This window comes from Pocillopora damicornis, chromosome 12 (assembly GCF_964200805.1).
Source record: "Pocillopora damicornis chromosome 12, jaPocDami1.2, whole genome shotgun sequence".
In the NCBI taxonomy this organism is placed as follows: domain Eukaryota; kingdom Metazoa; phylum Cnidaria; class Anthozoa; order Scleractinia; family Pocilloporidae; genus Pocillopora; species Pocillopora damicornis.
In genome coordinates, this window is record NC_142681.1 from 12,948,867 (window position 1) to 12,973,362 (window position 24,496).

The window sequence follows — 24,496 nt, forward strand, 5'->3', positions numbered from 1 at the left end:
TCTGACAATGCATCTCTCAACCCAGGGAAGTAACCTAGTGATGGACCAGCATTCCATCTGGGGGGAGTTGTAATACTCCTTGTTACTTCATGCTATGAAAACCCAGATAAGCTCCCCTTGAATCAGGGCCACTTGGCTAGAGTAACGACTTCATCTTTTTTTTCTTTGCACTCAGGTGGAGTCAAGTGTGTTGCATAAGAACAAGTAACAAACAAAAATTAACAACTAATGTGGCTTATTTACCTCTTTCAGCATTTATTTCTTAACTCCTCCAAACTGACCTGAAGATTTCAAAATTGTAGTTAGGAGGTAACTGTTGTAAAAGGAATAATTATCTCGGTTAGAAAGTAATATTTACCCTGGTCTCTATTGGTGCAAAATCTGATATATAGAAAATGGATTGTAGCTAGTTGGTTAAACTGTTGTGACCTGTTTTTGATGATGACCATTCCAGACAAATAACAGTTATCTAGAACACACTCTTTGTAAATGCCTCACATTTCAAATACATGTAAAAAAAAGTTGCAAAAAAAAAAAAAAAGGTTTGGACAAGGATGGTTAATTTAGTACACAGCCTGCAAAATTAAAATACACTTGAAAAATAAGATCTGATTCTTAAATAACAATCCTACAGGCCTCAGTGACATCATGACATGCTGAAAAGGATTCAAGTTTGTGGAGAGCAACTTACAATACATTTATACTTAAAGAAGTCACATTTTAATTTCTTTCCACACTCAGTCGGCTGACTGAAAATCCCAATGATGAACCTAGTTGGATTTTATAAAACTAAATCAGTTGAAAGGGGCTTGAAAGTAATTAACTTACTTTTTCAACCCCTTTTGACTCCCATGATCTCATTAGTAATTCTCCTTACTGTCTTCCCAACAATTCTTTTGATGTCAGTTCTGAGAAGTTGGGTATTGGATCAGCTATTAATCCCCTAATTGATATTTTTCTTCATTCTCATCACTTGTCTGCTTGATATTGTACTGATATTGTAAGGAGAAATTCTTTCCTGGTCACTTATGGGGTTAAAGGGTCAAGTGAACCGAGGGTCATGTGAAGTTTCTCATTATTTACCAGTGTCTCACAGCATCTTGCAGCTCAAGATTGTTGACAATCTCATCTGGAATCTGACGAACAACTCTTCTCTTATTTGCTCCTATTTCTTGAATAACAGGGAATGTAAGGCATTTCAATAACAGTGACTATTTTTTTTTAATCCCTTGACAATATTTGCTCAAGGAACAGAAAGTGTGATCGGAATATTTTCAGCAAGATTTCCGTACAGTCCCATACATTTGTAAAACAAAGGTAATCTATTGTTTTCGTCATCGTTTTCTTTCAGTTATCCAAGATATGTATGCATAATGAAGAATGGAGCTGAGCGGAAATCTTACCTTATTATCCCCCAGGGATCAGAGACTTTAAGGCATGTATACTGGGTCCAGGGCTGGGGATTTCGACTAGTATATCAAATTATAAGTAACAGTGCAAGGTTACAGATAAGGAAATTAAAACAAAACAAACCAAAACAAGCAAAAAAAACAACAACTCAGTTTTCATCCATTTATTGGGCTTAGGATACATATTAATTAAGTACGACATGAACGTAAAAATTATATCGTGTGCACCTAAAGGAAAGGCATACGAAAAAAAAAGGAAGAGAAAGGAAGAAAATGCGTTAAAAATGGGTTTGAGAGTGGGAACGATAACAATTCTGTTCCTTCTACGTAAACGTGTGCACGTGCATAGTGAATTACAAGCCGATATCAACTACATTGTACCTACGAGTTTTTCAGTCGTTTTTCCAGCATTAGACTTAGTTCCCACAAATCTCCTTCTTATGTTATTCTCGGCAGAAACTCGCGTACAACTCGCTTTGTCCTCTAACGCGCAGCCTTTTGATGCCTCGGCCATGTTTGGTAGGTAAACCGTGTTTCACTGCATATAGACTAAAAGTAGGACTGAGACGTGGGGACTGGGACTCGGGGACGTGGACTCGGGGACGTGGACTCGGGGACGTGGACTCGGGGACGTGGACTCGGGGACGTGGACTCGGGGACGTGGACTCGGGGACGTGGACTCGGGGACGTGGACTCGGGGACGTGGACTCGGGGACGTGGACTCTGTGACGTGGACTCGGGGACGTGGGACTCGGGGACGTGAACAAACCTGATTTTTGCGCCGAATTTGTAAAGTATAATTTTCGGTGGTCTCCAGAAAAGAGTAATATGCAGGAGAGCTTGTCTGTAATCGCCGATGATTTCCAGCGTCCATGGTTCGGCTGGATTTGTTTGCTAGCCTGTTTGACCGTGAGAACTCTGGGTACAGAATAATTTCAACGCAGGGGGTTTTAAACATCGTGAGCAGCCATGGAGGACTTTCTTGGTAAGTAACTATGATTATTTTTCAGCAAGGATAAGGCACGGATCGAGAAGAAAACACAGTTACTTACCAGGAAAGTCCTCCATAGCTTCCCACGGTGTTTTTTTAAAACTGTTTCAAGACCCCTTGCGTTGAAACTATACCCTTAGGTTCCCTGATAAGAGGAAATGAATGTTTCATTTTTGCATGCTCAAATCCATCTGAAATTGAAAAAGGGTGATGTGCAAAACCGAAATAGATTCACTGCGGAGTAAACTACGGATTGGTTTTCCATATCAGTCTGAAAAGTTGATTATCGCGCACAGATAGCTTACCGTTCAAAGAAAGAAGCTTTAGTTCTACTGATATCGATCTTGGTATGAAAATCTTCCAATGGGATAGACACAGAAGCCTGACGTTCCCTGTTAAAAGGAATGAAATAAGTTCTTTTTACATATTCAATTCCATCAGTGGTTATAAAAGAGTGATGTACAAATCCGAAATTCATTCGCTAGAGTTGGAACACTCACATCGTTTGAGGAAATGCTGATTCGCTCTCCATATCTCCCTCTCATTAATTCTCCCTTATTTTTTTCTCAGAGGGCACGGTAACGTATCCTACAATCTGATTGGTTCTTTTTGCGGTCCGTATCCGTTTTTCCCGACGGGCAGTATTTCTAAGCAAAGACGTCGGTCACTAACTCAAACCTATTACTAACTTATGAATCCTCTCTTTTCTCTCTCTCAAATCACCTTGGTTGACAGAAAAATATTGGTTTCGAAATTAATTTGTATAAGCTAAAGTGCCATTAAATTGGTTGATAAGCGGCCTAAAACCTGTCTGTAATTAATTTCAATCCTTCACAAAAAATACTTAGAAAGTTAAAACGTGAGGTATTTGATCAAAATTGAATTAATCGATGGAACCTTCATTCATTTAATATCCTAGTTCTCTCAAACAATTTGTTCGTTGTAAAAGGACGAGCGAAGTTTTCAGTTCAACAACAAATATACGCATTAAATCCCCTTGTGTCTCGTTGAAGTGTCTCATTCGAATTTAGATTTTGTGTGAAGGAAAGACCAGATTTACACACGCCATTGCAGCAAACAAACGAGCAAACTCTTACAACTTCAAAATAGAAAATTCGAATTTACTTGCAATTATTTTCCTCGCCATTTACTTCATGAGCAGCAGTAAATCTTCGCACATGAATTAATCGTCGACGAGAGTGAATAATACTTTCCGTCAGATCATTGACTGTTTTTGAAGAAAACATTGTGGTGACAGTCCTTGCTAAACTAGTTTGGTTGTTTTTCAAAAGTGTACATGCCCTTTTTTTTCTTACGCGCTCTTCAATTAACTTGTGTCAGATTGTGACAGATACTTGTAAAAATAATGTTTCAAAGTTTTTTAGGAAGCTTTTTAAATCACCCTTATCTTATTCATTACGTACATGGAAATGTTTTGATGCAGCATCTCTCTTGCATCACCTCTATTTTAACTATCATTTATCCGCTCAACATATTGCTCAATTTATGGAGGATCCTGCTGTAATTACAGCCCTAAATCATTCAGGATGTTTTGGAAGGAATTTAGTTCAGTTTAAGGAAAAAAATAAAGATGTTATTCACCAGTCTAAGTCAGTCCGTATTGGTAAAAACTGTGCCTGCTGTCTTAAGTACCGCCCGAGGCCGTGGGATGGCAAATAGCATATATGTATTTGATGCTACTTCAGCAACACCGAAACCAACCTAAACTGATTTGCACCATAAACTCCAGTGTGTCCGCGGACCCCTTGTAGTTGTAGAAAACAAAGTAATTTCTTTTGCCATCGAGTATGATCATGTTGGAATACATGTTGTACATACTGCTACTCTTTGTGGAAGCCACAAACAGCGCTAAAATACACAACTGAACAACAGCCATTTTCCTCATCAAAGAGGGGCCTCGCCTTCACTGAGAAACAGCAGCCTTGAATGACCGCGTATTTTCGTAATTTGCCGTTTTAGAGCCTTTTTTCTAATTACTTACGTTGTCAATATCTTCAGTGGTATATTTTGTATTTTTACCTTTGTTTTGGCTTCAAAACAAGCTAAGTGCAAAAACAGAGAACAGGAAGCAGCAATTAGAGGAAAAAAAAGATATGCGAAGAGAATATTCAAGTGGAAAGTTTTCAGTGATAACAGGATGGGAAACCAAGGAAACCAGTTGTTTATTTCCTTTTTACGGTGAATCTGAATAGATCAGAATTGAATCATGCAAAAGCTGGAAAATTTGGTAACTTGAACAGATAAGTACGGATATCCTAACCACTATTCCGATAAAGAGAAGTGATAAACTGCAAGCGAATGAAGTTAAAGAAGGGTACAAAAGACATAGGTAAAAAAGTGACATCTTAACCAGCTGAAAATTAGCCAGTGATATCTGAGAAACTTTCAAAAAGCAAAATCTATCTAAATTTAGGCAATTGGTCGGTAATTTTGGTAATTAATCAATTACCTTCGCTTGCAACCAATATTTACACAAAGTTTCCCCAATTTGAATACATATGTACTTGACTTAACGTTTAAGTATGTCAGTTGTCAATATATCTGATGACTCTTAAGTTCAGGAAATTTAATCAAGCCACGTCACTGTTTGTTTATCTTGGAAAATGTAGCCACACTTTGAAAGTTTCTCATTTTGCAATCAGTGTCACCGAGTTCTTTCGATGATATGACCCCTGCGTTAATTTCAAAATCGACTTGATTAACTCGGCATTTTTACGAGGGACCAGCGTTTGCTCAGGGCACAGCAAAAGGGCAACTAAACGTCATTTTTGAAAAATAAATTAATTACCCTGCCTTCGAGACCTAGGCAGCATGATTTTTGTTTTCGTTCAGCCGCAACGAACAAACGGTTTCTTCAGTTTTGTAATGTAGCGAAGGCAGTAACGAAAAAAATTGTTTTGTTACTGCCTTGAATTGTGAGTTTTGATTTGAGATTACTGTCAACAAGATCTGGTCAAATTTCAAACTTCCACTTCATTTACTCTTTGTTTAGAGAAAATATTGAAATTAAATTTGCTGGGAAAAAAACAAACTTTTAAAACTTTCTTCAATACTTTATAAGCTTTTCAGTGATATACAGTTTTCAAGTGTTTCTTTGAAAGTAGGGCGCGTAGAACAAAATGTTTTTTTTTCAGAATTTTTCCTTGTTTCCTTACATTTCGATGTTTTCTGCGCATTTTGTTGCATATTGGTCGTCTTTACTTGAATTCCCTCGACTAGGCCACACAGTTCATGGTCATCAAGGCAGGCAAAAGAGTGCCTCTTTTTCCTCCTTCTTGTTCCTCACTGGGGAAGGGATGGAAGCCAAACCCTAGATCAAAAATTGGCACATACTTCTCCAATTCCAATATTTATCACTTACACTTGAGATTACTGTGCGAGTATTGGGAAAACTTTGAGTTTGAAATGTTTTCAAATTGCGCCGGTAAACATTAAAAGTGTGACGTCCAAACAAGCTGTGTTTACATACTCTCATCTAAACTAACTAGTTGGCCTATTGAGAGCGTGCGAACTATCTCAATTATTTTATAACCATCATTAGTTATAAAAGTGTGACTTGCAAAACCGAATTACAGTCACTCGGTTTTTTTTTTTGTAGTTTTGGCTTCGATCATGCAAATCACACCCGCTAGAAAATGAAAAGTTCACGAAGACAACGAGTCCATTATCACGCAAAGATAGCTTAGCGTTAAAAAGAAGACTTAGTTTGTACTGTGATTGATCTTGTGATGAAAATCAAACCTCTCAAAGGGGTAAACACTGAAGCCTGACATTTCCTGTTGGAAAAAGAATAACACTTTTCATTTTCCATGTTCAATTACATCATGACTGACAAAAGTGTGACGTACGAAACCGAAATACTGTGTACTTCTTGATTGAGTGGTAGGGGCACAGCGAGGTCCTTTCTTCATGACCCTAAGCTAAATATTTTCCCCACTGGTCCCACCAAATTCTGTCAATAAGCATTTTATCATATGACGACTAACTGTTAAAAATTTTTAACCTAAATGGGACGCGATAGACGGGCATACAAGCACACAAAAAAATATGCAATTTAAAACTTTTCCTTTTATTTCGATTAGCCCCGAGGGGGAAGGGAATATCCTGAACACACGTGATCTGGATGCATTAAACACTGTGACAGCGGAAGTTCGGAAGGTTGGGAAAAGTAATTCGTTATTTTTGTTGTTTCATTTTGAAAGCATCAGCCACATTGTCAACATCTTGGTAAGTGCGATTGAAAATCTTTTCTAGTTACTCGGTTTTTATCAGCCTTAGTCATTTAGTAACTGTAGAGAGGTAAGGCTCTTATGGCAAAGCCCAGTAGCTGCTTTATCCCTTTATTATTTACTTTATCCAGTACCTGATCTTTATGTTTGCAATATGTTACGTTTCGAGTGTTAGCCCTTCGTTAAAGCGGTTGATAGCGCGATTGAATCGTCACCACAGTGAAATAAATTGATTCTACGGCGACTTTTTAAATCTCTGTGGCTTTAAACCGTATAATTTATCCTCATTAGCTAAAACAAGGTTATTGAGTATCGTTCAATTTGAGAAATTGATGATCATAAAACTAGACTGTCCCACGCTGACATCATAGGAAATCCGTAGTGCTTCATTACGTGGTTTTCCAGAGGCTAAGATCTGCACTGGCTATTAACTTGACACTTTTTTAGGAGGGTTTAACGATCGATTTAGAGATCGCGGTAGATTCCAATTGAATTTCCGTTTTCCACTTGTACACAAACGTTTCATGGTCGAGAAACCATTCACTTAAATTTTTAGATACTAGCCGCGGGTTCTACGGTACATATTTTTCTAAACGCCGTAATCTGTTTTTTTGTCTGCTTAAGCGCTAGAGTCTCGCATAAGAAGATAAGTCATGACGCTCCGCGCTCACGAAGAGAGATGTTTTAATTTTCTGAGAGAAACTAAGACTTTCTTAAATTCAATGTTACTGCATACGTAGTATAGGCGTACTTTTCCGTTGATCGGATGCTTCATATCTCCACCGTTAAATGGCTTTCTTAAAACAGTTAAGGTTTCATACAATAAATTTCAACCATAATGTAACTAACATTGTTCAGCATTGTTTAGTTTGAGAAACTGATGGTTCCCACAATCACGTGATCAAAAACTAAAACCAATCCTATATTAAGACATATTTGTCATGCAGAATGTCCTTTACTGATGTCAACAGAGGCGGCCCAAGCTCACACTCGAGAAAAAGCAAACGATTAATTCATGAAAGCGTCACGCGTTGTGTGACTCGGTGTTAACTTACCAGAGTTGAACACGTCATAAGGAATTGTATGGGGAACGAAAGATGGTCGATTTGAAGTTATAAAAATGTGACGTACAAAACCGAACTAGATTCACAGCGGAGTAAACTACGGATCGGTTTTCCATATCAGTTCATGAAAAGTTGATTATCGCTCACAGATAGTTTACCGTTTAAAGAAAGAAGCTTTGGTTCTGTTGGTATCGATCTTGTAATGAAATTTCAATTTTCGAAATGGATAGACACAGAAGCCTGACGTTTCCTGTTAAAAAAAGAATGATATAATTTATTTTTACATGTTCTATCATTGGTCATAAAAGTGTGACGTACAAAACCGAAACTCATCCCCCACCTCTCCCTTCCTCAAAAGATATATGAAGTACTATTAAGTATGACTATTGACTGAAAGTCAAGCCTCCTCCTATCTCTGATGTCATTTGCTTGTTGCCATATTTCAGTCACTGGATTAACGTCTTCAAAGGTAAGACCAGCGATGTGGTTATGTTCGAGCAAATTACCGATCCACTCCGTCTGTTTTCTTTTTTTTTTTTCTTTTTTTGTTTAGTATTGTGTTAATAAAAATAATGTTTCCCTGATAACAGGACAGGATTGCAATGGAAACCTAACAGCAGAAGCCATGACACCTTTCATGAGCATCGCCTTACTTGTTGCCCTGTTCTTGCTCAACTCAGATCGCATTCAGAAAGCCATTGAGATATGCAGCGAATGTTTGATTTTGCTAACTTGCACCGACCAAAACAGCAAAGACCAATTTGATTCGGCACTGCTACAAGTTTACAGCGACATCTATGCCATTCTTTTCAGCGCTTATCGTCATATCTCTGACCACATAAGTGCGGAAAGATACGGAAGGAAACTGTTTGACTTATACAGAGAGTATGGATTTATGCTTTATAAACTTGGCGAAAGCCTAAAAGCAAAGGAATATTTTGAGAGGGCCCTTGCCATAACCACCAAAATTGGCGACAGAAAAGGGGAAGCATCATGTTATGGAAACCTAGGTACTGTGTTTAGGTCGCTTGGCCAATACGACAAGGCTGAAGAGTATCTCCAAAAAGCTCTTGTCATCACAACTGAAATTGGCGACAGAGAAGGGGAAGCATCATGTTATGGAAACCTAGGTACTGTGTTTAGGTCGCTTGGCCAATACGACAAGGCTGAAGAGTATCTCCAAAAAGCGCTTGTCATCAGAACTGAAATTGGCGACAGAGCAGGGGAGGCAACCAACTACGGAAACCTAGGTACTATGTTTAGGTCGCTTGGCCAATACGACAAGGCTGAAGAGTATCTCCAAAAAGCGCTTGTCATCAGAACTGAAATTGGCGACAGAGGAGGGGAGGCAACTAACTATGGAAACCTAGGTACTGTGTTTCTGTCCGTTGGCCAATACGACAAGGCTGAAGAGTATCTCCAAAAAGCGCTTGTCATCAAAACTGAAATTGGCGACAGAGAAGGGGAGGCAACTAACTATGGAAACCTAGGTACTGTGTTTCTGTACGTTGGCCAATACGACAAGGCTGAAGAGTATCTCCAAAAAGCGCTTGTCATCAAAACCGAGATTGGTGACAGAGAAGGGGAGGCATCATGTTATGGAAAACTAGGTACTGTGTTTAGGTCGCTTGGCCAATACGACAAGGCTGAAGAGTGTCTCCAAAAAGCGCTTGTCATCACAACTGAAATTGGCGACAGAGAAGGGGAGGCAACTAACTATGGAAACCTAGGTGCTGTGTTTCTGTCCGTTGGCCAATACGACAAGGCTGAGGAGTATCTCCAAAAAGCGATTGTCATCACCACTGAAATTGGCGACAGACAAAAGGAAGCATCATGTTATGGAAACCTAGGTACTGTGTTTGGGTCGCTTGGCCAATACAACAAGGCTGAAGAGTATCACCAAAAAGCCCTTGTCATCAAAACTGAAATTGGCGACAGAGAAGGGGAGGCAACTAACTATGGAAACCTAGGTACTGTGTTTCTGTCCGTTGGCCAATACGACAAGGCTGAAGAGTATCTCCAAAAAGCTCTTGTCATCAAAACTGAAATTGGCGACAGACGAGGGGAAGCCTCATGTTATGGAAACCTAGGTACTGTGTTTGAGTCGCTTGGCCAATACGACAAGGCTGAAGAGTATCTCCAAAAAGCGCTTGTCATCAGAACTGAAATTGGCGACAGAGCAGGGGAGGCAACCGACTACGGAAACCTAGGTACTGTGTTTAGGTCGCTTGGCCAATACGACAAGGCTGAAGAGTATCTCCAAAAAGCGCTTGTCATCAAAACTGAAATTGGCGACAGAGGAGGGGAGGCATCATGTTATGGAAACCTAGGTACTGTGTTTAGGTTGCTTGGCCAATACGACAAGGCTGAAGAGTATCTCCAAAAAGCGCTTGTCATCACAACTGAAATTGGCGACAGACGAAAGGAAGCATCATGTTATGGAAACCTAGGTACTGTGTTTAGGTCGCTTGGCCAATACAACAAGGCTGAAGAGTATCACCAAAAAGCCCTTGTCATCAGCACTGAAATTGGCGACAGAGAAGGGGAAGCATCATGTTATGAAAACCTAGGTACTGTGTCTCTGTCCGTTGGCCAATACAACAAGGCTGAAGAGTATCTCCAAAAAGCGCTTGTCATCAGAACTGAAATTGGCGACAGAGAAGGGGAAGCATCATGTTACGGAAACCTAGGTACTGTGTTTAAGTCGCTTGGCCAATACGACAAGGCTGAAGAGTATCTCCAAAAAGCGATTGTCATCAAAACTGAAATTGGCGACAGACAAGGGGAAGCATCATGTTACGGAAACCTAGGTAATGTGTTTAAGTCGCTTGGCCAATACGACAAGGCTGAAGAGTATCTCCAAAAAGCGCTTGTCATCAAAACTGAAATTGGCGACAGAGAAGGGGAGGCAACTAACTATGGAAACCTAGGTACTGTGTTTCTGTGCGTTGGCCAATACGACAAGGCTGAAGAGTATCTCCAAAAAGCGCTTGTCATCACAACTGAAATTGGCGACAGACGAGCGGAAGCCTCATGTTATGGAAGCCTAGGTACTGTGTTTGAGTCGCTTGGTCAATACGACAAGGCTGAAGAGTATCTCGAAAAAGCGCTTGTCATCAAAACCGAGATTGGTGACAGAGAAGGGGAGGCATCATGTTATGGAAAACTAGGTACTGTGTTTAGGTCGCTTGGCCAATACGACAAGGCTGAAGAGTGTCTCCAAAAAGCGCTTGTCATCACAACTGAAATTGGCGACAGAGAAGGGGAGGCAACTGACTACGGAAACCTTGGAATTGTGTTTAGAATTGTTGGTGATTTTGAAGCTTCGGAAGTATGCTTGGAGAAAGCTTTATTCATATCCAGAGATATTAGAGATGGAAGAAATGAGTTCGAAATCCTTCGAAGTTACGCCGTTTTGTATTTAGACCAAAATAAAATAAAAGACTCCCTGTCGTGTCTTCATCTGTGCATTAAAAAGTATGAGGAGCTTAGATATTTCTTGGGCGCCAATGATCAGTTCAAAACATCATTTCTGGAGAACACAGGAATATTTCCCTACAAACTGCTTTGTACTTTGCTTTGTGACACCGGAAATGCTCGGGATGCTATTTATGTTGAGGAGTTGGGTCGAGCTAGAGGCCTATCAGACTTAATGGCAGAGAAGTACTCAGTTGAAACACATATCTCTGCTAATCCACAATCTTGGTTTGGCATTGAGAACATTTTAAGTAAGAAAAAAAACTGTACTTGTCTGTACATTTCTTATTTTCAGAATTGTCTGCATTTGTGGATCTTGAAAACAAGTGGAGTCCTTCACTATAGAAGAGTATCACCAGAAGAGAATCTAGTTCAGGCTGGGTTACCCAAAGATTTGTCTTTGAGTCAATTTTTGGATTATAATTTCCGGAGTCTTGGTATTTTGCCCACTAAGGATTGTGAAGATCGGTCTTTAAATACGATTAAATTGCAACCTCTCTCCCCCGCGCAAAAGAGCTCAGCAAGATTGCGACTCGTGGAGGAGGACGAGGCCGAGGACGAGGACGAGAAAATGATTTCAAGTCTATATTTGTGTTACAAAATGTTCATTTCCCCCGTTTCTGATTTGCTTGATAAGCCTGAAGTCATTATTGTTCCTGACCGCAGGTTGTACAAAGTTCCCTTTGCTGCCCTGAGTGAAAGGGAAGGAGCCGAATACTTGTCAGAGACTCATAAGATCCGTATCATTCCTTCGTTGACAACACTCAAGAACATTCAAGATAGTCCAGAGGACTATCACAGCAACACTGGTGCCTTGGTAATAGGCAATCCCAAGGTTAATTGGCTGCAACCATTGCCAGCTGCAAGAAAGGAAGCGGAGATGGTCGGACGACTGGTGGGTGTTCCGCCTCTAGTTGAAAAGAAAGCAACGAAGCAGGCGGTACTTGAGCGGATAAGTTCAGTGAGCTTGATACATTTTGCTGCCCATGGTAACGCGGAAAGAGGAGAAATTGCACTCTCCCCCATTCCTACTCCCAACAGTCAAAACGCTATCCCACCGAAGGAAGCTTACATGTTGACGATGGCTGACGTCTCACGAGTGAAAGTCAGAGCTAAACTGGTGGTACTTAGCTGCTGTCACAGTGGAAGTGGAGAGATAAGAGCCGAAGGAGTTATAGGAATTGCCCGTGCGTTCTTAGGATCTGGTGCTCGCTCGGTATTGGTTGCGCTGTGGGCCATTCCAGACTCAGCAACAGAGAAGCTGATGAGTCGGTTCTACGAACACCTCATTGAAGGAGAAAGTGCCAGTGAATCCCTTCATCAGGCCATGAAGTGGATGAGAAAAAACGGCTTGAACCAAATTTCTGAGTGGGCTTCGTTTACGCTGATTGGAGATGATGTGAGACTCGAGTTTGACAAGCAGAGGTAAGACTCCGTGAGAACAAGTATTTCATAAATTAAAGTTAAATTAGATGTGAAGATGGCTATGACTTACTGGTCGTTGACTGGATGGGGATCATTTGTTACCTTGAGCATCAGGTAACATAAATATACATAAATATACATAAATATAAATAAATATATATATATATATGACTATACACACACTTTTTTTTCCTTTTTGAAGAGTTACTATCCCGCTCTATTGTGTAAAGTATAGAATCTCACAGATGCCTCCCTACCAATGAGATACAAGTAATAGCCAATTATTTTTATATATCGTGCTTGGTGTAATTGTGTTTGCTTTATATCCAAAATATTAATTGAGGTAATAATAAATTTGGTTATTTCAAATTTTTTCTTGCAGGAAAAAAGACCCCGATAGAGTAAATAATGACAAGTACTCGAAGGGAACAGAGTTAAAAGACTTTTAGATGGATAAATTATCAGAAATAAGTAGAGAAAATACTCTATCCGGTACTTCATCGACATTAAAAAAAGAGCTATCCCAGGTTAGGGGAGAGTTATTCCAATTTTTGGTGCTTTCTTTACTAATATTCTCAGGAGGAGGTAATGGTTATGTACTCAACAATTTTTTGTCTTTCACGCAAAAATTATATTCTGATATACTAAGCACGAAACAATGTTGACCTACGTAAGCCTTTTGAGTAAAACGCATTCAGTAAAGTTAAGACAGTAGTTTAAGTATTAAACAAACCACTAAAATCGAGTTTAATTTTTGTATTTTCAAACCTTTTGTAAGGAGTCGTGCCGGCCCGTAAACACATTTTAAGTGGCGTTAAGATAGGATTCGCAAAAGGAGAAGCGTTGCGCATCCTAAAAATAAATCCGAAGCACTCCACATTTAAAAAAAATCGTACAGAGCTTAAAAATACGACTAAAAGAGGAGAAAGAGGATACCTGACGAAGTTCTGCAGAAATTCGTGTCTGAAGTTATCTGCTCCAGTAAAGAAGTATCACTTCCGGCTTTACAAAAGCTCAAGAACACGCTGATGTGGAAATGCCACATTAAAATCGCATGGCCATAAAACATTAAAGTATATCCTGACCAGAACTGATCTTTGGAGACAGAAATTTAAAATCGCTTGCGGATGGCGGTAGCGTCATGCGGGCATGTCAATACTTCAATTTTTAACTGGTCACTTGCCTCTTGTGCTATGGACCCTGCGCGAAGCAGCGAAAATATGGAAGTAATCCTGTCTTGGGATATAGAATTCATCTCTTGTAGAATAAGTTAATTGGTAACACCCTGTAATAACAGCAAAACTAGTCGCTGGTTCCCTTTCATCAAGAGCGTTACTATTTGTAACTGGTTTTTGGCAGTTACGTCCTTAACGTTCTAGTAGAAATACATAACACTATACGTTCCAGTGGGTACTAAAGTATGTTTTTAGTTCAAAACATGCATATCGCCAATGCATATTAACTGAAGTCTTTTAAAAGGTTTTTGAGCAACTTTAACGTTGTGGCTGAAATCCGCAAATTCGCAGGAATTTTTGACAGTGTAATCAGTATTCCCAACAACAGGCGACGAAATTCTCGCAAGATAACCAGAAATTGCATAAGTCGGAGAATTAACAAAAGGGACAATGGGTCTCTAAGGAATTCCCGGTTTATGAATTTTAGGTAAGCCATAAAAACGTGGACAAAAGCCGTCACTACTGTATAATATTTTGTACGTAGAGTCACTAATTTTACCAGCTTTTTTCAAATCAAGCAACATTTTGTTTAACTTTCTTTGAGTTTTTCTGGTAGGATCAGAGACAGCATACGTACTCTTGTCATTAAGCAGAGACAAAGCTTTGTCGTGATATTGCTGTTTGTCCATAACCACAACACAATTACCCTTAAAGTGAAAATGGTTTGAACCCAGGAGTATCAGTAGTTCGTGTAATGTGATCGTCCGGGTGAGTGTAGTTCTGAAAAGAACTGTTGTTGGTGACTGACGTTTCCACTATCTGTGCGATAGTCATCTTCAGAGTCAAGTGAGGAGTAGTTGTCAGTCGATGATGTTATAAAGTCTGGTCTGTTGAACGTGATTGGACCAATCATTAATCACGTTCAACAGACCAGACTTTATAACATCATCAAAACTGAAACATCATCGACTGACAACTACTCCTCACTTGACTCTGAAGATGACTACCGCACAGATAGTCGAAACGTCAGTCACCAACAACAGTTCTTTTCAGAACTACACTCACCCGGACGATCACACTACACGAACTACAATTACCCTTGTCAGCAGATAATACGAGCCTGTCCGGATCCTTTTTGAGAGCGATTAGCGCATTGAAAACATCCTTTTGAATGTTTTTGGGAGGAGGTTTAGATCGTGACGAGGGCGGCGTGCTTCCTGACGCCTATTTACACCTCGTCAGAAAAAAAAAAAAGGCCGCTAATTAGTGATCATATAAAAGGACCTCTAGTTACAGCGTCTAGATCACCCCTGATGAAGGCACTAGACAGGAGTGTCGAAAGGTTGGGTCTATGAATTGTATCTTCTTCGGTTACTTCATTAAATCTGAAAACCAGAGTAGCATCAAACTATGTCTGATTGTCCACCTGGTTGCCGTGTGAACTTTCATGTATTAGATAAGAAGGCATTTGCTTACCTTGGCTCCTTTGATCACTGAACCAGTCGGCCTACAGTTGATGAAGTTCGGGATCTTTTGGTCGGTGACGGTCCATGGATGCGCGCTTGGCTGTCATCTTCAGATGGCCGAACTATTGATTCGAAACCATTAATTCGAAAATTCCGTATTCCCTCGCTTTCTCTCGATTGTTGTTAACAGCTTCAGCTTCAATTACGATTTTCAACTTGAAGTTGAGATCATTAGAATGACGGCGAGTTTGGCATGATTGTGCTGAATGTAGACTTCGCAAGATGATGTTCACCAGGTGAAGTAAATTTGCAACTACTGATTTTGTTGATCGAATTGATATTATACTTTAAAACCATGTTTCCCGAGAGGGAAGGCTAAAAATTAATATGTACCGATAGGTTGTCATTAAATGTGTGACTTTTTTTTGCCATTTGTTTATCTCATGTGATTAAATGTGTGACATTTTTCGGCTTTTGTTTATGTGTGTGACATTTTGCTTTTGTTTAATCAAGGCTTTTGTTTGTGCGCGTGGTCGACAATTCTGCTTTTGTTAATTAACGGTAAACTAAAATCAATACGCGACTTTTTCGCTTTTTTATAAGTTTATGAAAGAATTTACAATAAACTTGACCGATCTTTACTCCCCAAACAACGATGCGCCTTATAGCCAAGTATTTTAGCGATATTTTCAGTTTGAAAACACGCAATAATGAAGTTGCCGAATTGGGGGTGCGTCTTAAAGCCGAGTGAGCCTCATAACCGAATAACTCCGGTAGTATGGAGGTAATTACCAGCACTGATCTGGTTCTTACTTGTTCTGCACTTTTCCATGCAGACCGTTTCCTGCGAAACGATCATAATCCATGTATTTTTGTTTTGAAAGGCACCAAATTTAAAACTAAAAAGTTTAATCCAACTGCAATGTGATGAATCACTTGCTAACTTTTCTTGCTCAAATTCTACTGAGGAATATTGGCCATCCGCTGTTTTTGTAAGGAACTCAGGAAAATTTTCTCTTGTATGGCCCTCAGGCTTGGTAAAAAGTTATCATTTGCAGTTATGGCTGAATTAATCTGCTGCAAATTTACATTCATAAAATGAATGAGAGACAGTTGATTTCATTTTGATTCATATTTTATATTTTTAATAAGGTTGACGTGGTGGGCATGGTCACCACATCCACCGTGTAGGAGTGGCCTCTCTCTCCTAAGTTGAAACATTTTTTATTTCTTTGATAGAAAAAAAAAAAAAAGAAATTAAAAGTTGAGGTAAGGCAATGCACTTGCAAGGAGATGTAACCCAACTGACAACTATACTCACAAGATCTAAATAAATTACCCTTTTGCCCTAAAATCCCTATTTGTATTATCATAGATTTTTATCTTTCAATGCCTGCTTAAGGCAGCTTTTGTTGGATTGGAAATAAAACAGTCTTTGTATATGTGTATGAACTGGAAACTGTTGCAATGGACCTTCAAAGGGTTTTTTATTTGATCTGTATTAAATTTTAATTTCTTTGTCAACAGTCAAAAATAATCATATAGTCTCACCTTTTTTTTCCTTCTCACCTTTAAATCTTTGAAAAATTATTTAATCCTCTATTTGAGAATTGTTAAGAAATGGAATTTAGTTTAATACAAATAAGGATTTACACTGTTTAGTAGTATCATTTGTGGCTCTAATGAAACAAACAAAGTATTTTCACAGTTGTTAGCTTCCAATCTTTGTTGGACAGTTAGAAAAAAACTTAGTATGTATGAAATGGAAGCATCATACCATGGAAAATGCTTGAACAGATATCATAGGAATTCCGTAGTGCTCCATTATGTGGTTTTCCATTAGCTATGATCTGCACTAGCAATTAACTTGACTTTGTTTTTAGGAGGGTTTAACGATCGATTAAGAGATCATGGTAGATTCGACTTGAATTTCCGTTTTCTACCCGTACACAAGCGTTTCATGGTCGAGACACCATTCACTTAAATTTTTAGATACTAACGGTGGATTCTACTGTACATATTTCAGTTCTAAACGCCGTAATCCGTTTTTTTCTCTGTTTAAGCGCTAAGGTCTCCCATAAGAAGATAAGTTATGACGCTGCGCACCCACGAAGAGAGATGTTTTGATTTTCTTAGAAAAACTGAAACGTTCTTGAATTCACTGTTATTGCATACATAGTATGTGCCTACTTTTGCGTTGAACGGATGCTTCATATCTTCACCGTAAAATTGCTTTCTTCAAACCGTAATGGTTTCCTACAATATATTTCAACATCATTAGCAAGATTGTTTAATTTGAGAAACTGATGGTGTCCACAATCATGTGCTCAAAAACTAAAATCAATCCTATGTTAAGACATATTCATAATGCAGAATGTCCTTTACTGATGTCAACAGAGGTGGCCCCAGCTCATATCTCAAGAAAAAAAAACGATTAATTCATGAATCGCACCCGCAAGAAAATGAAAAGTTCACGAGTACAATGAGTCAATTTTCACGCACAGATAGCTTACTGTTTAAAGACAGAAGCTTTAGTTGTACTCTCGATCTCATCGATCTCGTCAAGGAAATCCAATCTTTCCAAAATGGATGAACACTGAGGCCTGACTTTCCGGTTAAACAGAGTAAGATGTATCATTTTTGGACGCTAAAATCCATCACTAGTCAGAAAGGAGTGACGTGCTAAATCGAAATACAGTCAATACAAATCACACCCGCTAGAAAATGAATTGTTCACGACGACAATGAGTCGATTGTCACGCAAAGATAAGTTACCGTTTAAAGAAAGAAACCAAGGTTTTACTGTGGTCAATCTTGTTATGTAAATCAAACTTTTCAAAGAGTCAACACTTATAAGCTTGACGTTCTCCATTAAAAATAGAATAACACTTTTCATTTTTCATGTTCAATTACATCATGACCCAATTCATGTTCAATTACATCATCCCATCCGACCCAACCAAACTCAGTCAATAAGCAGTTTATCATATGAACACTAACTCTTAAAAATTTCGAGCCAAGTAGGACGCGATAGACGGGCATACAAGCACAAATCTTTTTTTTGTCTGTTTAAGCGCCAGAGTATCGCATAAGAAGATTCATGACGCTGCGCGCCCACGAAGAGAGATGTTTTAGTTTTCTCAGAGGAACTAAAACTCTCTTAAATTCAACGTTATTGCATACATAGTATAATTGTACTTTTCTGTTGATCGGATGCTTCATATCTCCACCGTTATATGGCTTTCTTCAAACCTTTATGGTTTTACCTTTACCTTTACCTCATTACCTCATTTACCCCTTAACCTTTACCTCATTAACTTAGATTGTTCAGCATTGTTTAATTTGAGAAACTGATGGTTTCCACAATCACGCGTCAAAAACTAAAATCAATTCTATATTAAGATATATTTATCATGCAGAATGTCCTTTACTGATGTCAGCAGAGGCGGCCCAAGCTCACATCTCGAGATTAGGCAAACGATTAGTTCATGAAAGCGTCACGCGTTGTGTGACTCGGTGTTAAGTTACGAGAGTTGTACACGTTAGAAGGTGTGGTATGGTGAACCACATATGGTCGATTCGAAGCTATAAAAGTGTGACGTGCAAAACCGAATTAGATTCACTGCGGAGTAAACTGCTGATCGGTTTTCCAAATCAGTTCATGAAAAGTTGATTATCGCGCACAAATAGCTTACCGTTTAAAGAAAGAAGCTTTAGTTTTACTGGTAGGGATCTTGTAATGAAATTCTAATTTTCGAAACGGACGGACACAGAAGCTTGACGTTTCCTGTTAAAAAGGAATGAAATATGTTATTTTTACATGTTCAATTCCATCATTGGTCATTAAATTGTGGCGTACAAAACCGAAATTCATTCACTTGAGTTGGAACGCTCAAATCCTCTGAGCAAATGCTAACTCGCTCTCCATATCTCCCTCTCATTAATTCTCCCTTAGTATTCGATTTCCGTTTTGACTTTTCGAAAGTCGCATGAAAACTGGGCAGTTTAACTCTCACTACATGATCTTCTGCAATATTGGAGATATATTTCTTATTGGCTATTAACATTTTGTGAAATGACAATCATTAGTTCACGTCTCGTACATAATGAATCGCTCCAGGGAAAAAAAACATACCATTTTGATCCTTTACTTGATCGTATTTGATAATTGATCAGTTCCTATTCTCAGTGACTTTGTTAAATACTTTTGATCACAGTTCTCATTTTTCCTAATCACAAATTGGCAGCAACAGTGTTTGATAGAGGGTCTTAATAAGATTTTTGTGAGCCATTAGGCGTAAAACTTGACAAATTTTAACCTTAGCTCGTAAAAGAGTTAACGGTAAAAACATTTCTAGTGGCAACAATGGAAAGATATTAACCGTTAGCCGTAAAAGCCATGCCAACACTCTTTTACGACCCTCTTGATACTTAGAGGGGGCATGCAAGGGGTTCATCGGGAGATTTTGCCCCCTATCCCACAATTCACGATAGTAAAACATTCTGGCCAGAATGCCCTTAAATTCAAATACGACACAACCAAAAACCCCCCACCTCCCCCCCATTTGAAAAATGTTCCCAACGCCTCAGATTCTAATAAATAGAAAATAACTTGTGAAACATCTATAGTGTCAGCTGCATACGATAGCAAAAAATTACGTTTGGAATCTTTTTATTTTCAGTTACTTACCACTGATCTGAGACGTCATATACTTCAAGAGAGTCTCAATGGGATTAACCGATAGCCATGAAACGGCCACAAAAAAATCTAACCGTTAAGCGTACAAATCGTCAAATTTTAACCTTTATTCGTAAAAAAAATCAAACCTCAAAAAAAATTTCTGGTAACAAATTATGAATTGAGTTGTTAAAGATTTCTGGTAACAACTCATGGAATGATGTTAACCGTTACTAGTAAAATGGCCAAAATTTTAACCGTTAGCCGTAAAAGCCATCACCCCATTGAGACCCTCCCTCTACTACAGTGCGCCCATAATTCTCAAATGTGACTTGTTTGGATTTGACAGTGTAGCCTTGGAAAACGAAATTTCCCCGAATTTGGAGACACAAATACTAAATTAAATGGGAAGCAAGCTTGTCAAGCTTGCAATTGTTTGTTATTTTTCAAAGACAAAGAAGAACCTAAGCCATATATAATTTTTATCATTCAAATGATCGCTGGGTGTTAGTGCCCTCTAGTTGCAAGTTTCTTGCGCTTGTCTGAGGTAAAGAGGAAACAAAAAGGTTGAACAGCGTGAATTGCCGTTGGGAGTTTTCAGGAAAGTCCCTTCCGGATGCGCGGATCTTACAACGTAACTGTAGTGAAGTCCATTTCCCCCACCTCTCTCCCCTCCTCAAAAAAAATATATAACTATTAAGTATAACTATTGATTATTACTGAAAGTCAAGCTACCTCCTCATTTACTTGTTGTCATATTTCAGTCATTGGATTAACGCCTTCAAAGGTAAGACCAGTGATATGGTTATGTTCGAGCAAATTACCGATCCACTCCGTCCGTTTTCTTTTTTTTTTTTTATCTATTATATCAGTTACTATTTTTGTCTTCGATCATGTAAATCACACCCGCAAGAAAATGAAAAGTTCATGTGTACAGTGGGTCAGTTTTCACGCACAGATAGCTTACTGTTTAAAGACAGAAGCTTTAGTTGTCGCTCAATCTTATCGATCTCGTGATGCAAATTCTAACGTACTAAAAGGGATGAACACTGAAGCCTGACGTTTTCGGATAAACAAAGTAAGATGTGTCATTTTTGGATGCTCAAATTCATCATTAGTTAGAATAGTGTGACGTGCCAAACCAAAATAAAGTCACTAAGTTTTGTTGGTATTTTTGGCTTCGATCATGCAAATCACACCCGCTAGAAAATGAAAAGTTCACGAAGACAATGAGTCCATTATCACGCAAAGATAGCTTAGCGTTAAAAAAAAGAAACTTAGGTTGTACTGTGATCTATCTTGTGATGAAAATCAAACCTTTCAAAGGGGTAAACACTAAAGCCTGACATTTCTTATTAAAAAAAGAATAACTCTTCTCATTTTCCATGTTCAACTACATCATGAGCGATAAAAGTGTGACGTACAAAACCAAAATACTGCGTTCTTATTGATTGAGTAGAAGGGCCGGAAGGAAAATTAGGTCGATAAGCATTTTAACATATGACCACTAACCGTTTTCAATATGCAATTTTATTTCGAGTAGCCTAGAGGGGGGACGGGAATAACCTAAAAAACACACGAGAACTAAATACCTAAAACACTCTGACAGCGGAAGTTGAAGGTCGAGAAAAGTCCTGAGTGTAATTCATTATTTTTATTGTTTCATTTTCAAAGCATCAGCCACATTGTCAACATCTTGGTTAGCGCGATTGAAAATCTTTCCTAGTCACTCGATTTTTATCAGCTTTAGTTATTTAGTAACTGTGGAGAGATAAGGCTCTTATGGCAGAGCCCACTAGCTGCTTTTTCGAGCTTTGTTTTTGCAATATGTAGTTATGTCTTGTTTCGAGCGTTAGCCCTTCATTAAAGCGGTTGATGGCGCGATTGAATCGCCACCACATCTGTAGCTTTATACAGTATAATTTATCCTCATCAACTAATGTTATTGAGTATCGTTCAATTTGAGCAATTGATGATCAAAAAACTAAAATCAGACCTTTATTTATGTTGTGGACCGTCCCTCGCTGAAGGAAATCCGTGGTGCTTGATCACGTGGTTTTCCAGTGGCTACGACTCTACATCAGCTATCAACTTGAATCTGTTTAGGAGGGTTGAACGAACGATTCAGAGATCGCGCTAGATTCGAAATGCCATATTTCTACTTGTACACAAGCGTTTCATTGTCGAGATACCCTTCTCTTAAACCTTTGGATACTAACGGCGGTTTCTACGATACATATTTTTTCTAAAGCCGTAATCTGTCTTTTTTCCGTTTAAGCGCCTGAGTCTCGCGCAGGAAGATAAGTTGTGAGGCTACGCGCTCACGGAGAGAGATGGTTTAATTTTCTCAGAGGAGTGAAACTTTCTTAAATTCACTGTTATTGCATTCATAGTATAAGCGTACCTTACCGTTGAACGGATACTTTATATCTCCACCGTTAAAGTTCTTTCTTCAAACCGTTAAGGTTTTTATACAATATATTTCAACCTCAGTAGTTAAGATATTGTTAGGCATTGTTTAATTTGAGAAACTTATGGTTTCAGCAATCACGTGATCAAAAACTAACATCAATCCCATATTAAGACATATTCATAATGCAGAATGAACTTTACTGATCAGTGTCGGCAGAGGTGGTCCGAGTTCACGTCTCGAGAAAAAGCAACCGATTAATTCCTGAAAGCGTCACGGGTTGTGTGACTTGGTGTTAAGTTACGAGCGTTGAACTCGTTATTAAGAATAGAATGGGGAGCGAAATATGGTGGATTTATCGCGAGAAATATTTCGAGAAATCAACATTTAACACGTAAAATCAATAAAAGTACACACATCTTGTGTGTCCATATTAGTTTCTGACGATTTCTGCTGTTTTAAGCTTACTTTGCCATCACTGTTATTCCCATCCCCACAGTGACACCTCGCATTAATCTATCGTCCCAATCAACCAAGCAGATAGCTGTCCCCGTGATAGGTCTGCAATTTCTGATCCATAATAGGAATGCACGATAGAAGCGGCACCAGGATCGTGCATGCTATACCACTGGAAAATACCACAGAAACCTTTTCCAGCCGCTCGAAAATTGTTGATGACTTCCCTTACCACAGTAGACTTACCAGTTCCCCCCTTGGCCAGTCACCTAGAAGTTATGACCCTTACAAGCCAAGCATACAATCTCCACCCGTCCGTGAGATAAGTGAACGCTCATATTGACGACATACCAGTAACCATCAAACTACTCTAGTGAATATTATGGAGAACGAGTTGACAAAGGAAGAAAAATTATGAAATAACATAATGAATATCACTTGACGATATGCGTGCTCAAGGGATTGGCTGAACTAATCGAAAATTTTATTGTCCTTTACAATGAATTTCCGGTGACTAAATAGACATTAACAACAACATAACTATAAGGGGGTAGATTGAGGGTAATTCGGCCAAATCTTGCGGGCTTTTCTTTTTATCCAGAAGTTTAGTGACATCGCCTTGGAAAGGTAAAAGCAATCGACGTTAGGGCATCATGTGGACAATTATATTTACGACGCAGCATCTAAGACTTCACAAACAACGTGCGTGTTAATAAAAGTCAATTTCACGTGGCGAAATATCTCCCCTTGCCATGAATTTCAAAAGCAATCTACGCGTAGGAAAAAATAATATCTATATCGGATTCCGACGTCAAACTTGCGAAAAGCTACAATACCTAAATATTTATCTTAGGTTCTCACTTGAAAATTTGTTCTGTATTAATACAAGCTTTTCGCCCGTGATTTGAAAAGGAATAATCGATCCTCAAAGTTCCCAAAATGAAATGTTAGGTTATTCACGTTGAACCTTTGTCTTTGTTTACTCTTTCATGTTTTGCGTCGCGGTCTATTCCCCTTCGACATTTTTGTAGAGAAAATAATTCACGCTTTTAAGCAAAAAATAGAGAAAATGATTCAAGCTTTTAAGCAAGACATTAAAACATGTCTTGTATTATTCATGAACAAGAAATAAGGATGCTTGATTTTGGGGAGTTTCATTACGTATACGTTTTGACGGCCAGAACAAAAAGTTTTCGAGCTTCCTCACGTGATTAGTAAAACTGTAAGTTCTGTTTTGATCAAGAAAAAGGAGATCAAAGTTACTTATTTCCAACAGTCTCACACCAGAGTGAGAAATAGATTATTATTAGAATTTCAGCTAAAGGTTTACATATGTTTTGAGATGTCAAAAAAAAAAAAAACAGAATCCGGTTAAAGAATGGTTTTAAAATCTAACTAAATAGGTCCTCAGGATGTTATGAAAGTTTGTGTTCTCACCTGAATCACAAAATAGTCGCGGTTAGGGTAAGTCAAGAGGCGGAGGTTTTGGAATATAAGGAAAAGTCATAACTGTCTTTCATTAAAGTCTTTTCTATCGTTTCACTTTTAAAAAGTATCAACCACGAAGTCGACAACTTGGTAAGTGCAAGTAAAAAGATATACAGAATTCTGTCATGTATCAAGTAAATAGCACTAGAATATTGTTATTTAGAGAAATTTGTGCATGAGTAACGTTTTAATTAATGGCAAAGCCTG

At 38.7% G+C, this 24,496-nt stretch overlaps 1 protein-coding gene across 1 annotated transcript; it reads left to right on the forward strand.

Moving 5' to 3' along the window:
* Window positions 1-8,016: 8,016 nt before the first annotated feature.
* Window positions 8,017-14,367, forward strand: LOC113666932 (uncharacterized). Its single transcript, XM_089189289.1, has 2 exons — window positions 8,017-12,616; window positions 12,999-14,367. The coding sequence occupies exons 1-2, from the start codon at window positions 8,340-8,342 to the stop codon at window positions 13,063-13,065; spliced, it is 4,344 nt and encodes a 1,447-aa protein (XP_089045415.1). The 5' UTR covers window positions 8,017-8,339; the 3' UTR covers window positions 13,066-14,367.
* Window positions 14,368-24,496: the final 10,129 nt, after the last annotated feature.